The sequence below is a fragment of the Strongylocentrotus purpuratus genome, unplaced genomic scaffold (genome assembly GCF_000002235.5).
Source record: "Strongylocentrotus purpuratus isolate Spur 01 unplaced genomic scaffold, Spur_5.0 spur5_contig_829, whole genome shotgun sequence".
In the NCBI taxonomy this organism is placed as follows: Eukaryota; Metazoa; Echinodermata; class Echinoidea; order Camarodonta; family Strongylocentrotidae; genus Strongylocentrotus; species Strongylocentrotus purpuratus.
Window position 1 is genome coordinate 1,041,900 of NW_022145534.1, and position 11,024 is coordinate 1,052,923.

At 37.4% G+C, this 11,024-nt stretch overlaps 2 protein-coding genes across 2 annotated transcripts; both read left to right on the forward strand.

The window, feature by feature from the left end:
• The first annotated feature begins 750 nt into the window (after positions 1-750).
• Positions 751-7,143, forward strand: LOC115923207. Its single transcript, XM_030983582.1, has 7 exons — positions 751-787; positions 1,532-3,019; positions 3,634-3,756; positions 4,209-4,340; positions 5,081-5,227; positions 6,244-6,425; positions 7,005-7,143. Exons 2-7 carry the CDS (start codon positions 1,585-1,587, stop codon positions 7,137-7,139), a joined length of 2,154 nt encoding a protein of 717 aa, XP_030839442.1. The 5' UTR covers positions 751-787; positions 1,532-1,584; the 3' UTR covers positions 7,140-7,143.
• Positions 7,144-8,887: 1,744 nt separating this feature from the next.
• LOC115923213 (YLP motif-containing protein 1-like) lies at positions 8,888-10,791 on the forward strand. Its single transcript, XM_030983591.1, has 2 exons — positions 8,888-9,031; positions 10,061-10,791. Exons 1-2 carry the CDS (start codon positions 8,915-8,917, stop codon positions 10,190-10,192), a joined length of 249 nt encoding a protein of 82 aa, XP_030839451.1. The 5' UTR covers positions 8,888-8,914; the 3' UTR covers positions 10,193-10,791.
• Positions 10,792-11,024: the final 233 nt, after the last annotated feature.

Below are 11,024 nucleotides of genomic sequence, written 5' to 3' on the forward strand. Positions count from 1 at the left end.
CCCCCCCCCCCCCACCCCCCTCCTTTTTTCAATTACAATCACAACTGTGTTAGTGATCACCGGTAGGCCACCTGCATTTAGTGGCTACCCATATTTTATCTACCCAGAAGAAAATATGTGTTGAAAAAACTGAAGAAAAGACCATCTGTCTAATACTTGACAGTCAGAGAAGAGAAGTGAATGACATGTTATATGATTGAAATTGTTATTCTTCTGTCGGTTCATACTTTTTCATGTTGTATATACTTATGTTTTCGTACGTTATAGAAATTCTACAAATTCATCATTATTTTCCTCTTCTTCCTTCTCCTCTTTTTCTTCTTCTCCTTCTTCTTTTTCTTCTTGTACTTAATATCATTTCTATCATCAGTTTAATGTTGTTATTATTATCTTTAATAAGTAGTTCTTTTAATTTTCTTATCTGTCTGTAAATATTACTATTTTAATTTATTAATTGTATACATGTCTGTAAGGGACCCCACTGGAAATAAGCTCTCGAGCTTTCGTGGGTTATCCTGTTCAAGCTGACTTATTTTTGATCTGTTATTATTGTATATTGTTGTATATTGGAAGCTTGTCGAATAAAAATCAATCAATCAATCAGTCTATTCTAGCATGCATTGTGAACTCCAACTCCATGCAGCGCTTTGCGTTCTCTCAGCGCTCGCGCTAAAACTGTGCCCATACCCGCGCTGCACTGCACTGCATGCATGCACTGTATCCTGTGCACTCATGAGCTGAGCTTGCGTCGGTTCCAGAATCCCTAGGCAGAGCGAACGTGACCGAGGTAAAAATATTCGCTTTTGTTAGCATGAAATGAAAATTAAAAGGTTGTGATTCAATAGATTTAGATATTACCGATATATTAGATCATATGGTTATAAACGAAATAGGTGTCCAATTGCCATTTTACACAAGTTGATTATTTGACATTATAATTTATATTTTATAAATTTAGACTCTAAGTCTAACAAGTTAGGTGCATGTGGGACTACCAGGATCTACTCCAATTCAACTGCATCAGATCGGGGGGGGGGGGGGGGGGGGGGAATGATCAAAGGGTGTTTGTATGTCAACTCACTTTACAAATTAATTGGTCCATACTGAGGGCGATGACTAGAAAGATCAAACAATGAGTTGCATGTAGACCTAACTTGTTATAGGTCTAGACCTAAATAACTAAATTAGAATGAGTGCAAGAACTGAAGAAGATTCAAGATAGACCATTGAATATTGATTGAAGAAGATAGACCTAGACTCTGGATGCTGGAAGCTCAAATGCTGTCTTATAACATTCTTCCCGTATTTGCGGTAAAGGTAGGATGTAGGGTAAAACTGTTGGCTAGAGCAGTTGTGTACGGGTAGTCGGGTACCTTAAATTGACGGTTTCATTTGATATTTTCATGAAATAGAATGAGAAATTTTTTATGTATTAGATTTGATCAAACCAACATTACAACATGGGGTAGACATGGCAAGAATACCATCAGTTCCTTATCTTTTTTTTTGTATTTCATTCAATTACACACAGGCAACGTCTTTCCTAGAGGCTCAAGGTTCTGTGAGTGTGATCGTGCAACTAAAATGGACTATCAGCACAATAATAAATTTGCAGCATCTGCGTCAAGCTTGTTTGACAGTCAGCCGCAGCACGTTAAAGATATATTAAAGGACTTACATAAAGGAAGCATTACACCGTTTGACCAGAGCGCAGAGCCAACATTGCATCAGAAGCCAAATATGGCCCAGTGGCACTATCATGAAGAGTTACCGACATCTCTGGAAAAAAGTAACCTTGATGAATATAGCTCTACCGGGACTTCAGCAGACAGTATGTACGGCAGTAAGACCTCAGGAGACAGTATGTATGGCAGTAAGACTTCAGGAGGCAGTATGTATGGTAATACGACGTACAGTCAACCAGATCTTCGTAATGCACCCTTTGAGGATAGAGGTAGAGAGCATAGGGATCAAGGTTACAAAGAAAGCAGCAATGAAATAGGATGGACTCCACCAGGTCAGAAGTACTATGATGGAGCCAGTTTTCAAGGAAGAGATAGAGAGATGGATGACCAACGTTATTATGATGATAGCATGCTTGGAAGAGGTAGTGGGATGAGTGGTCAGGGTTATGATGATAGCAATGTAAGGGGAATGCGTCAAGGGAGCATGGGCCAACCTACTAATGGTAACACAGGAGGGAGAGGTCGAGGAGGAAGGGGTCGTGGACGTGGTGGTGACGCTGCCCTTGGAAGAGGATCAGCAAAGAGGGGAATGTTGCATGGAGGTGGTGGATATGGACCTGCAGCCAAGAAACCAAAATGGCAACAAGGGGAAACAGGCAGTCATGAACAGACATTTGGTGCAGAGCAAAGATGGGGTGGCGGAGGTAGTGGAAGTAGAGACTCTGATAACAGTGCGCGGGAAAGAGGTCGAGGTTCGAGAGGGAGAGGATTCGATGGGAACTTGTGGGGCAGAGGTCGTGGAACAGGGGGTCAAGGATCAGTTAGTAGTACACAAGGAAGAGGAAGAGGAACAATGGGTCGTGGACGTGGTGGTGATATTGCCCGTGGAAGAGGGTCGGCAAAGAGGGGAATGCTACAAGGAGGTAGTGGATTTGAACCTGCAGCCAATAAACCAAAATGGCAAAAAGAGCAACAGGGGAAAACGGGGAGTAGTGAACAGAGATGGGGTGCAGAGCAAGGATGGGGCCGAGAAAGGATATGGGGCCGGGGAAGAGGCAAGGACCAAGGTGTACGTGGAAGAGGTTCAAGAGGGCGACAAGGGGGACCTCCACAGAGAAACAACCCTGGTCGTTCAAATCAAGAAGTTAATGACGGCGCTGTAGAATATGGTTTTGATGGGAAACCTGTTGGACCCGAAAGACTTGCTAGTACACTTGGAGATTTCAAATACTGCAAGGTCTGTGATATACATATCAACTCTATGAAGTCTGCTAAGGCTCACTATTCTGGCAAAATTCACCTGAAAAGGCTCAATAGTATTCTGCAGAAAGAAGGTAGGCTTTTGACATAAGGTATTGAAATTGTACTTTTTCATTATATTTTCTGTGACATTGTTTTATTTCTGTATCATGATTGAATATATTTAATTAGTGAAGAAGAAAAAAAAATTGAAATTAAAATTAACATGTGATCATGATGTACAAATGTATATACAGGTGCAAATATGTTTCAAATAAAAAATTTGTCTTGCTTTGGGCATCAGTTTTTAATTGTTCAGCAACTTTAAAGGTTAGGGATAAAGAAAATACATTATGTTCTGATGTCTCAGAGAGACGGAGACCCCAAGGATTTCTTTGTTTTCAAATTCTAACCAAGTCGGGCCATGGTCATCATGAACAGCTTCGTCAACGACATCTTCGAGCTTGCAGCGAGGAGCCATTGCGGTCCTTCAACTATAAAATCAAATTCATTTACTTGTGAGAAGTTTGGGAGCTACATTCAGCAAAAAAGAGAGAATTTGATTAATTTATGTTTATTTTGATCATAGATTAAAGATAAATTTATAGTAAATATTTATTTGAAAATCTTGAACTATGATGAAAAGTCACACTATATGAAATTCGCTTTGTCAATGAAGGATTGCTATTACCTCTTTTTCTTTCTTCAGAATTGATGAAAACTCTTGACGTAACTACAGACAATTGTGAGGTATGCAATGTCGTATATACTTCCCCTTTACAAGTCAAATCACATCTTGACGGAAACAGGCATAAGAAAAATGTTGAAGAAGGTTAGTGTTTACCGGTATTTGAAGATACCTTTGTGTTTTGTAAAGTGTCGGCAGATATGCTGTTAGGCAGGAGGGCATCTGGACGATCTGGGCGTCAAAAAGACACCCATTTCTTGTGGAAGACGCCCTACAATTTTCTTTAAATGCATTTCATTTGATGTTTAGCCTTTTTTATTTCCCTTTAAAAAAAATAAGAACATCAAACGTTGTATATCCAGGCTAAGAGTCCTGTGTTAAATGCCTTATCAGGCTATAAGATTTCATATTAAAAGTGATGATCTTATCACTTTATTTCAACGGTTCTGTTTCTCCGTAATATGTTCCTCATATGAAGAGCCTCACTATGAAAATAATCTGAGAAAGAATGTGAATATGAAGATATTTGGAAATTTGATATTTAGATTCCCTTTAAAAAAGAAATATGATAACAATATGCGATGATGTCTTTTTAGCTAAAGCTAAAGCTGAGGGACGTCCAATTCCATCAGAATCTACCAATCAGAAGAAAGGAGAGGTTGACAAGGAGACTGTTGCTGATGCCAGTAGAGAGAAGGCATCATCTGGACCATCGGATGAACGTTTGAGTAAGGAAGAAAGTTCTCCTCATTGAAATTTAAATTATCTGTGCACTCCACTGCATGGATTATTCTGGTGTTAAAACTCTAATAGGATGTCTGTTCATAAAAGTGATGTAGTCACTTCTCATTTGTGTTGCAGTGATGTATTTTTAAGTGTATTTAAAGTATTTCTCTAAAAAGGGGCAAGAAAAGGGAGCCCCAAAAATTTGATGGCGAAATTCCACTTAAATTGAATCACAACGTGAAAGAGAATGTCATTTAAGACACATTTCTGCAAGGATTTTCAAAACAAATGTGTAAAAGTCGAATATTGATGAAAGAATACAAAATTGAGGTTTTCTGCATACAACAGAAAACCTAAATTATGTATTCTTTTATCAATCTTTGTCTTCAAACACATTTTTGAGGGTTACTTTGCAGAATTGTATCTTAAATGACATCCTCTTTCAATTTCCATCAACATTTTGGTTAATTTGTGGCTCCCAACACTTCCACAGTAGCTATTCTAAAATGAATCAAGTTGGACACATCTTTTGTTTCTGAAAATCGTTTTGTAGTTATAAAGGGACTGGATAGTTTACAGATTATATGTGTGAAAGGTTCTATTAAGAATAAGATGCTGTTGTATTCTAGTCATGTTTGTTTATTTTCTGATACCATTACATTTAACAAATCTTAAATTGCCTTCCAGCAAAGTCCTAGAGTTTCTCAAACATTTACTTTTTATTTTATGAATTACCCTGCAGTGCTGGAACGTAATGAAAAGTTTGTTGAACCCAAGATGAAGGACAGTGGTGAGATGCCTCGCCCAGATTCCCAATCTCATACCCAATCTCGTGTCGCACCAAAAACATTCCCAGAAGGGGCTCCGCACACGCCGAATGACAGAGAAGGTATTACCCGTTTGTGGAAATGAGACTAATGCCTCATTCCCAACTTAATCCATTAAAAAATCTATGGAAAAAAACAGAAAGCACTTCAAATATCTGTGTCTAATGATGCACAGGAAAGTGATTATGCTTAAGGGCCCTTTGTTATGTGCCAAAAGTTTTTCTCAACCCCACTCGCTGTTCATTTTTACATCGGAAAAAAAATGCTCCAGTTTACCATGTTTTATATGAACAAGCCTTGAAGAATTCAAATGTAATAAGGGACCCATTACACAAGGCCTTGTTTTAAAGACAAATGACAAAAATCAGTGACAAATCTGCTGATAACCAATTAGAACTTAGAAGCAAGGATTTCACTAGCTTAAAATAAAAATTGTCATTTGTAAAGCGCTTAGAGACATTTGTATTAAGCGCTATATAAAAATTAAATATTATTATTATTATTATTTGACACTAATGACAAGTTTTGTGAAATGGGGCCCTGCTTTTTGTCCACATGTTGCCCAGCCATCCTCTTGTTCCTCCAATAGACAGATGTCAATTTGAACAGGCCATTTTTTTCTTATGCAAAATAATTGTGCATCATAATTGCTATGATTTCAGCTAAACATGGTTCCCTTGGAACGCAATTGGAAACGTGATGTTTTTTTTTACTTTTAAGGGGCAATTCCCAAGGTTATTGGTCAGTGGAGGTCTACCTGTTCAGAAAAAAAACATTATTGGTTAGTAGTAAATGCTGGTACAATTAAAGGACCTGCATGATTCTGTTTAGGTCATTTGGTGATGTAAAACATCATAGAAGCCCAATGTGCACTTTGTTATCTATGATAATTTGTGGTGATAATCTTATCAGTCAAAGGACTTGCAAATGACGAGTACATTTCTGTTTATGGTAGCCTGTCTACCTTGTCATAGTATTTTAAACAGACTCTGAGTTTAGTCTTGTAGAAATCAGCTGCAAAGAATGATTCGATAAATGGAATTGATTATGTGTTACTCTCATCTATTGCAAACTCTAGAACAAAAAAATGTCCAGTCACAAAAGGGGAAAGGTATGCTACAGCTGCTGCAAGAGAGCCAGAGGAAAGGACGGCTACTTTTGCTGGAAGAGAGCCAGGAGAAAGACGCAAAAACCGCTTCTATTGTGACCTTTGTGGCGTTAGCACAACATCTCCTGATCTCCTTGCAGATCATTTCCTTGGTAAGTTATCATTTTCCAAATGCAGGGACCAATTATTTTTGTAATCATCTTTAATAGCAAAACCACTTTTCATTCAAAGTTGTCAGTGTTTCATTGCTTTCTTTGCAAGACCTGTGCTGCTATGATAATCATTTTGTTGAAAGAATTCAGAAATTGTTTAAAATTTTTTGATAAAACCCAGAGATTATCCCTGAATTCTACGTATTGAATACCGGTAAACACAACTGTGTGATATATATCTGAAATAAACAAGTAATAATCAGTTGTGAGAGTATGAAGCTGTTGGTGCTACAGGAGTTTCAAGAATTTTTTGATGTCATAAGATCAAAGTCATTACTCTAGCTTATTACCAATTCAATTTTGAATTTTTTTTTGTTGATTTTTTTGTTGATTTTTTTTTGTGGATTTTTTTCTTTAAATTGTACATAAGATGTTTCTGAGAGGGTGGTCAATTTTCTTCGTTTTTTTTAAATATGCAATTTAAGTCTTAAATATTTAATCTTTATTTAACATCTTTTATAAGGCTCTGCTTCTGTAACATTTGCATTCATGGATTACTCATTTCTCTTATGACTACAGGCAGAAAGCACAAGCACACAATGTTACTTATTAAGAAGAAAAAGAGTGCGCCCACTTCTGCTCATGGAAGTGTGTTTTCGTGCAAGCTATGCCGCATTTCAACTCACGACGCTTACAATCTCAACCTGCATATGACTGGTGAGTTGTGTATCTAATTCTACAGGCTCATGTGGAGAGAACATTGAAAAAATATATAGTTGTTCATCCGTTGTATAAACTAGCAAAACTATTGCTGTGCCAAAGCCTGTGTGGACCACTGGACGGGACTTGTGTAGTGACGCGATAAGAAGAAGAACTATTCATTTTGGAAAAATTTATGTATCTTCAGATACAATCATGATTATATAACTGTTTTTGCTTCGTGTGGGCTTGATTTGGATGGGGGCCTGTGTTTAATCCCAAATTTGAATATTTGTATCATTTGGAGATAAATGATGAGTTGGCTCAGTCAGTAGAGCGTCCGCCTCACAACCAGGAGGTCGTGGGTTCGAACCCAGGCCGCATCATACCAAAAGACGTTAAAAGACGGGAGTTGCTGCTACCTTGTTTGGCATTCAACATTAAGGGATAGAGCAACGTCGATCTGGCGCTGCTTAGTGGCTGCTGGGCTCCCGATCAATTGGGCAAAAAGAATTTCCATTTTTGGTTTAACTTGATAAAATTTGGAGTGGACTTTAAAAAAGATTATTAACTGACTGACTAGAGACAAGTGAAGAGATGCTGGGTACAACAGAATCAAGGAATATCAGTGAATATAAGATGGACTAAAGCTTTTTGTCTTGCACTAATCAGAGTAAACTGCAAGAATGAACAGACAGCTGGAATTCCACATTATCTTCTTTAACCCTTACTGTACTGGGCTATTTTGAGCACCTCGTGACTGGGGGGATCTCGGCCGAAAGTCTGATGAACGCGAAAATTTACATGTTTGTAGATATTTACGTAACGAACAAGATGGTATAATTAGTTTTTTCCTAATATGCAAATTTTTGTCATTATAGCCTAATTAATTATGCAAAATGCTAATTTTATGCATTTTACAGAAAACTCTTCATATTTGTCTGTAGACTTGTGAAGAATGTTGAAAATGTATTGAATAAATGTTTCCTTCATCTCAAATTCATGAGGTTACATTATTTTTATGATATTTGAAAATGCATAGGTTAATTTGCATAAATTATGAATACGCATTCATGAATATCAAATCTTGAAATATACAGGGAACTAGAATCATTACAAAAATTGTCAGACTCCACTTTTTGAACGTGTTAATTGAAACCCATTATTCATATGAAACTTCTTTTCTAACACAAAATAGTTATTTTGATGTAATTAATAATGATAATTTATGCAAATTTGATGCGATTTTCTAATTTTTATTTTCTTTTGTATTTTATTGTTTTGTATTTCTTATTATATCTATTATTTTATTTCTAATGTATTCTTTTGTTCTGGAATACATCAAGTTACTTTGAGAAACATATAAAAGCAATTTGATATCAATTCACATTTCTGCTTGTACATGAATATATGCAATTATAGCATATTTTTGATGACATGCGCATACTAATTGTTATGTAACACCTTACAGGTATATCCGATTTTGACGAAAATGGTGTCAAAATGTGCGTAAGACTTGAAGGAAATAAGTCATGAAACAACAATTCAAAATTCCAAGCGGTTGCGGCGCAATCTCCGAAAATGTCGAGGGGGGGGGGGGCCTGGGAGGCCCCTCCCCCCCAGTACAGTAAGGGTTAAAACAGCTTTAATACTGACAAGTTTGATAAAGTTATCCCCCACAGGAGGTCTCCATTCTTTGTACTTGGTGTTGTGAATTCTGTGTTGTAATATGTTCTTTCTCATTGCTCACGTAATCAGGGAAAAGGCACTTGAAAAATCTGGAACTGTCCATGGCTGCTGATAAACCTAAACCATTGATGGAGTCAAAGTCATGTCCCGCTAGTCAACAAGAACCAAAGGCGTCAGACCAAGTCAACGAGCCACCATTACATCCACCAGATGAAGAGGTAATTACCATATAAAACTCTTGTAACTCATTGAATACTGAGCCTGAGATGGTTTAGTCTAGTGTCTTTGGAAACAAGTGCTATCACCAATACCCCCAAAATGCTGGGATGTGCGCCTCTTGGATGCATTTTGAGCCAAACAGGACTAACATACTTCCGGTGTTACTAGGTAAATTTCATGCCAAATGTATATATGTACAAAGCTGTAATAGTGATCCTGTTGTAGTAGGCCATAGAGTAAATCCAGGTTTTTTTTTAGGCTGGTCCACCGTATGCATTGCAAAGTCATCTTGAAATGCACAGCATCATAGCATATCATATCACAAACATTCAGTACATTTCAAAGTGACACAAGAACAGCAGAAGCTTTGAAAAAAGTATCAATAAATTATAACAATATTACTGGCGGTCCTGTTCCTAAAATTTGAAAATGCACATCTCTTACCAGTTACGTGTGTCCGTAAGACAACATGTTTCCCAAAACTGGGCTGTATTTCAAGAAATTTTCTGTTTTAGATCAGGATTTTTGTGATTTGCAAGCTTAAATGTGTCTCATTGCATGTACCAGTCTCTATAAGTCCATAGCTCCGCATGCATTGCTACGCCTTTTTTTTAAATTACAGAGGTGGAATTCAGCTGCTGGCTTTTTGATCAGCACACAAGCAATACTCTTGACTTAGAACATGTGGCTAAAAATCCCAGCTACCACTTCTGAAATAAAAATTGATATTGCCATGGCATCTCTTTATTTATTTTCAGGATTTTAAAAATAAATTGAACAGTAACAAAATGTTCTACCATGGTTTAAATAAGAAATTAAAATAAGTCAGGAATAAAGAGTAGCAAAATAGGATTTTGTCGTAAGCAGCTGCAAACCTCCCCTTATTCTATTTCAAGTTAATCCATTAAATACTACTCCCTTGAACTGGACATGTGGCTAAACCTAAGGAAAGCCCTTTGGTCACTTTATACAGGTTTTTCTTTCATGTTTTTAATACACAAGTATTTTGTAACTGTCTTTATTTACAGCTCTTTGAATTAGAAGAACAGCATCCACCACAAGAGAATGCTGAGTCTCAAGAAAACCAGGATGATATCGATTCAGCTATAGTTAAAAGCCTACAAGAAACTACAAAAGACATGCCAGAGCTCAAATTATAAATAGTGGGTGGAGAAACCAGATATCTTGGACCTCAATTATGCTGTACTGATACAGTGCTTTGGAAGTCTTTGCTGCTTTTTATATCACTTGAACATTTTTTCTGGGCAGGTAAAAGGATGCTCAAGTTCATTAAATTGTTTTTATAAACTGCACTGTACTGTACATGCATGGGTTCTCTTTATGTGTGATATATCACCTAAAAAACTGAATACAGTTGGAGCTTGTTGCACCACTGAAAATACAAGTAGTAAAACTGCAGTATTGGGGATCTGGAATACCCATGTGTCATTTGTCACCATAGTGGCATTTGGTCAGTTCAACATGAGGGATGTTCACATTTGGAGAGGCTTTGGTTATCGCGAAGCAGGATCCAAGGTGTTAAATGGGTACCTGGTGGTGGTAGGATGCGACCATCAATGTTGGTTGAATAATTTTTGAGCGCTAAGTAACGCCTGGCTGGAATGCTCCCCAGGGAGTGGAGATTGTGCACACAGTGAGTGCGGGCAAGTATTCAATCCAATGACCGGGGTAAAAGTATATATGTAAAGCGCTTTATCGTAGATGTATTAAAGGCAGGCTTTACTACTTCAGCTAGAAGGGATTTAAATAAGACCACCCAGCGAGCCAGCGAGGTTACTGTGACAGGTGGCTATCTCATCAACTCGGCTCTCATTTAACATAAGAAAAAGAAGATCATGGGGGACCAACAGGCACCGATTGAGCAAGTAGCTACAAGTAGGACAGTGTGCCTTTAAGCGCTATATAAACACAGAATATTATTATTTTATTATTTATATTATTTTCCATTTTGCATGTTCAAATTAATGAGAA

Bases quoted from the DNA above. Each gene is read 5' to 3' on its own strand.
- LOC115923213 (XM_030983591.1), top strand. From the start codon at position 8,915: ATGGCTGCTGATAAACCTAAACCATTGATGGAGTCAAAGTCATGTCCC. The intron at 9,032-10,060 runs GTAATTACCATA...CTTTATTTACAG, and splicing joins TACATCCACCAGATGAAGAG to CTCTTTGAATTAGAAGAACA.
- LOC115923207 (XM_030983582.1), top strand. From the start codon at position 1,585: ATGGACTATCAGCACAATAATAAATTTGCAGCATCTGCGTCAAGCTTG. The intron at 3,020-3,633 runs GTAGGCTTTTGA...TTCTTTCTTCAG, and splicing joins TAGTATTCTGCAGAAAGAAG to AATTGATGAAAACTCTTGAC. The intron at 4,341-5,080 runs GTAAGGAAGAAA...ATTACCCTGCAG, and splicing joins ACCATCGGATGAACGTTTGA to TGCTGGAACGTAATGAAAAG.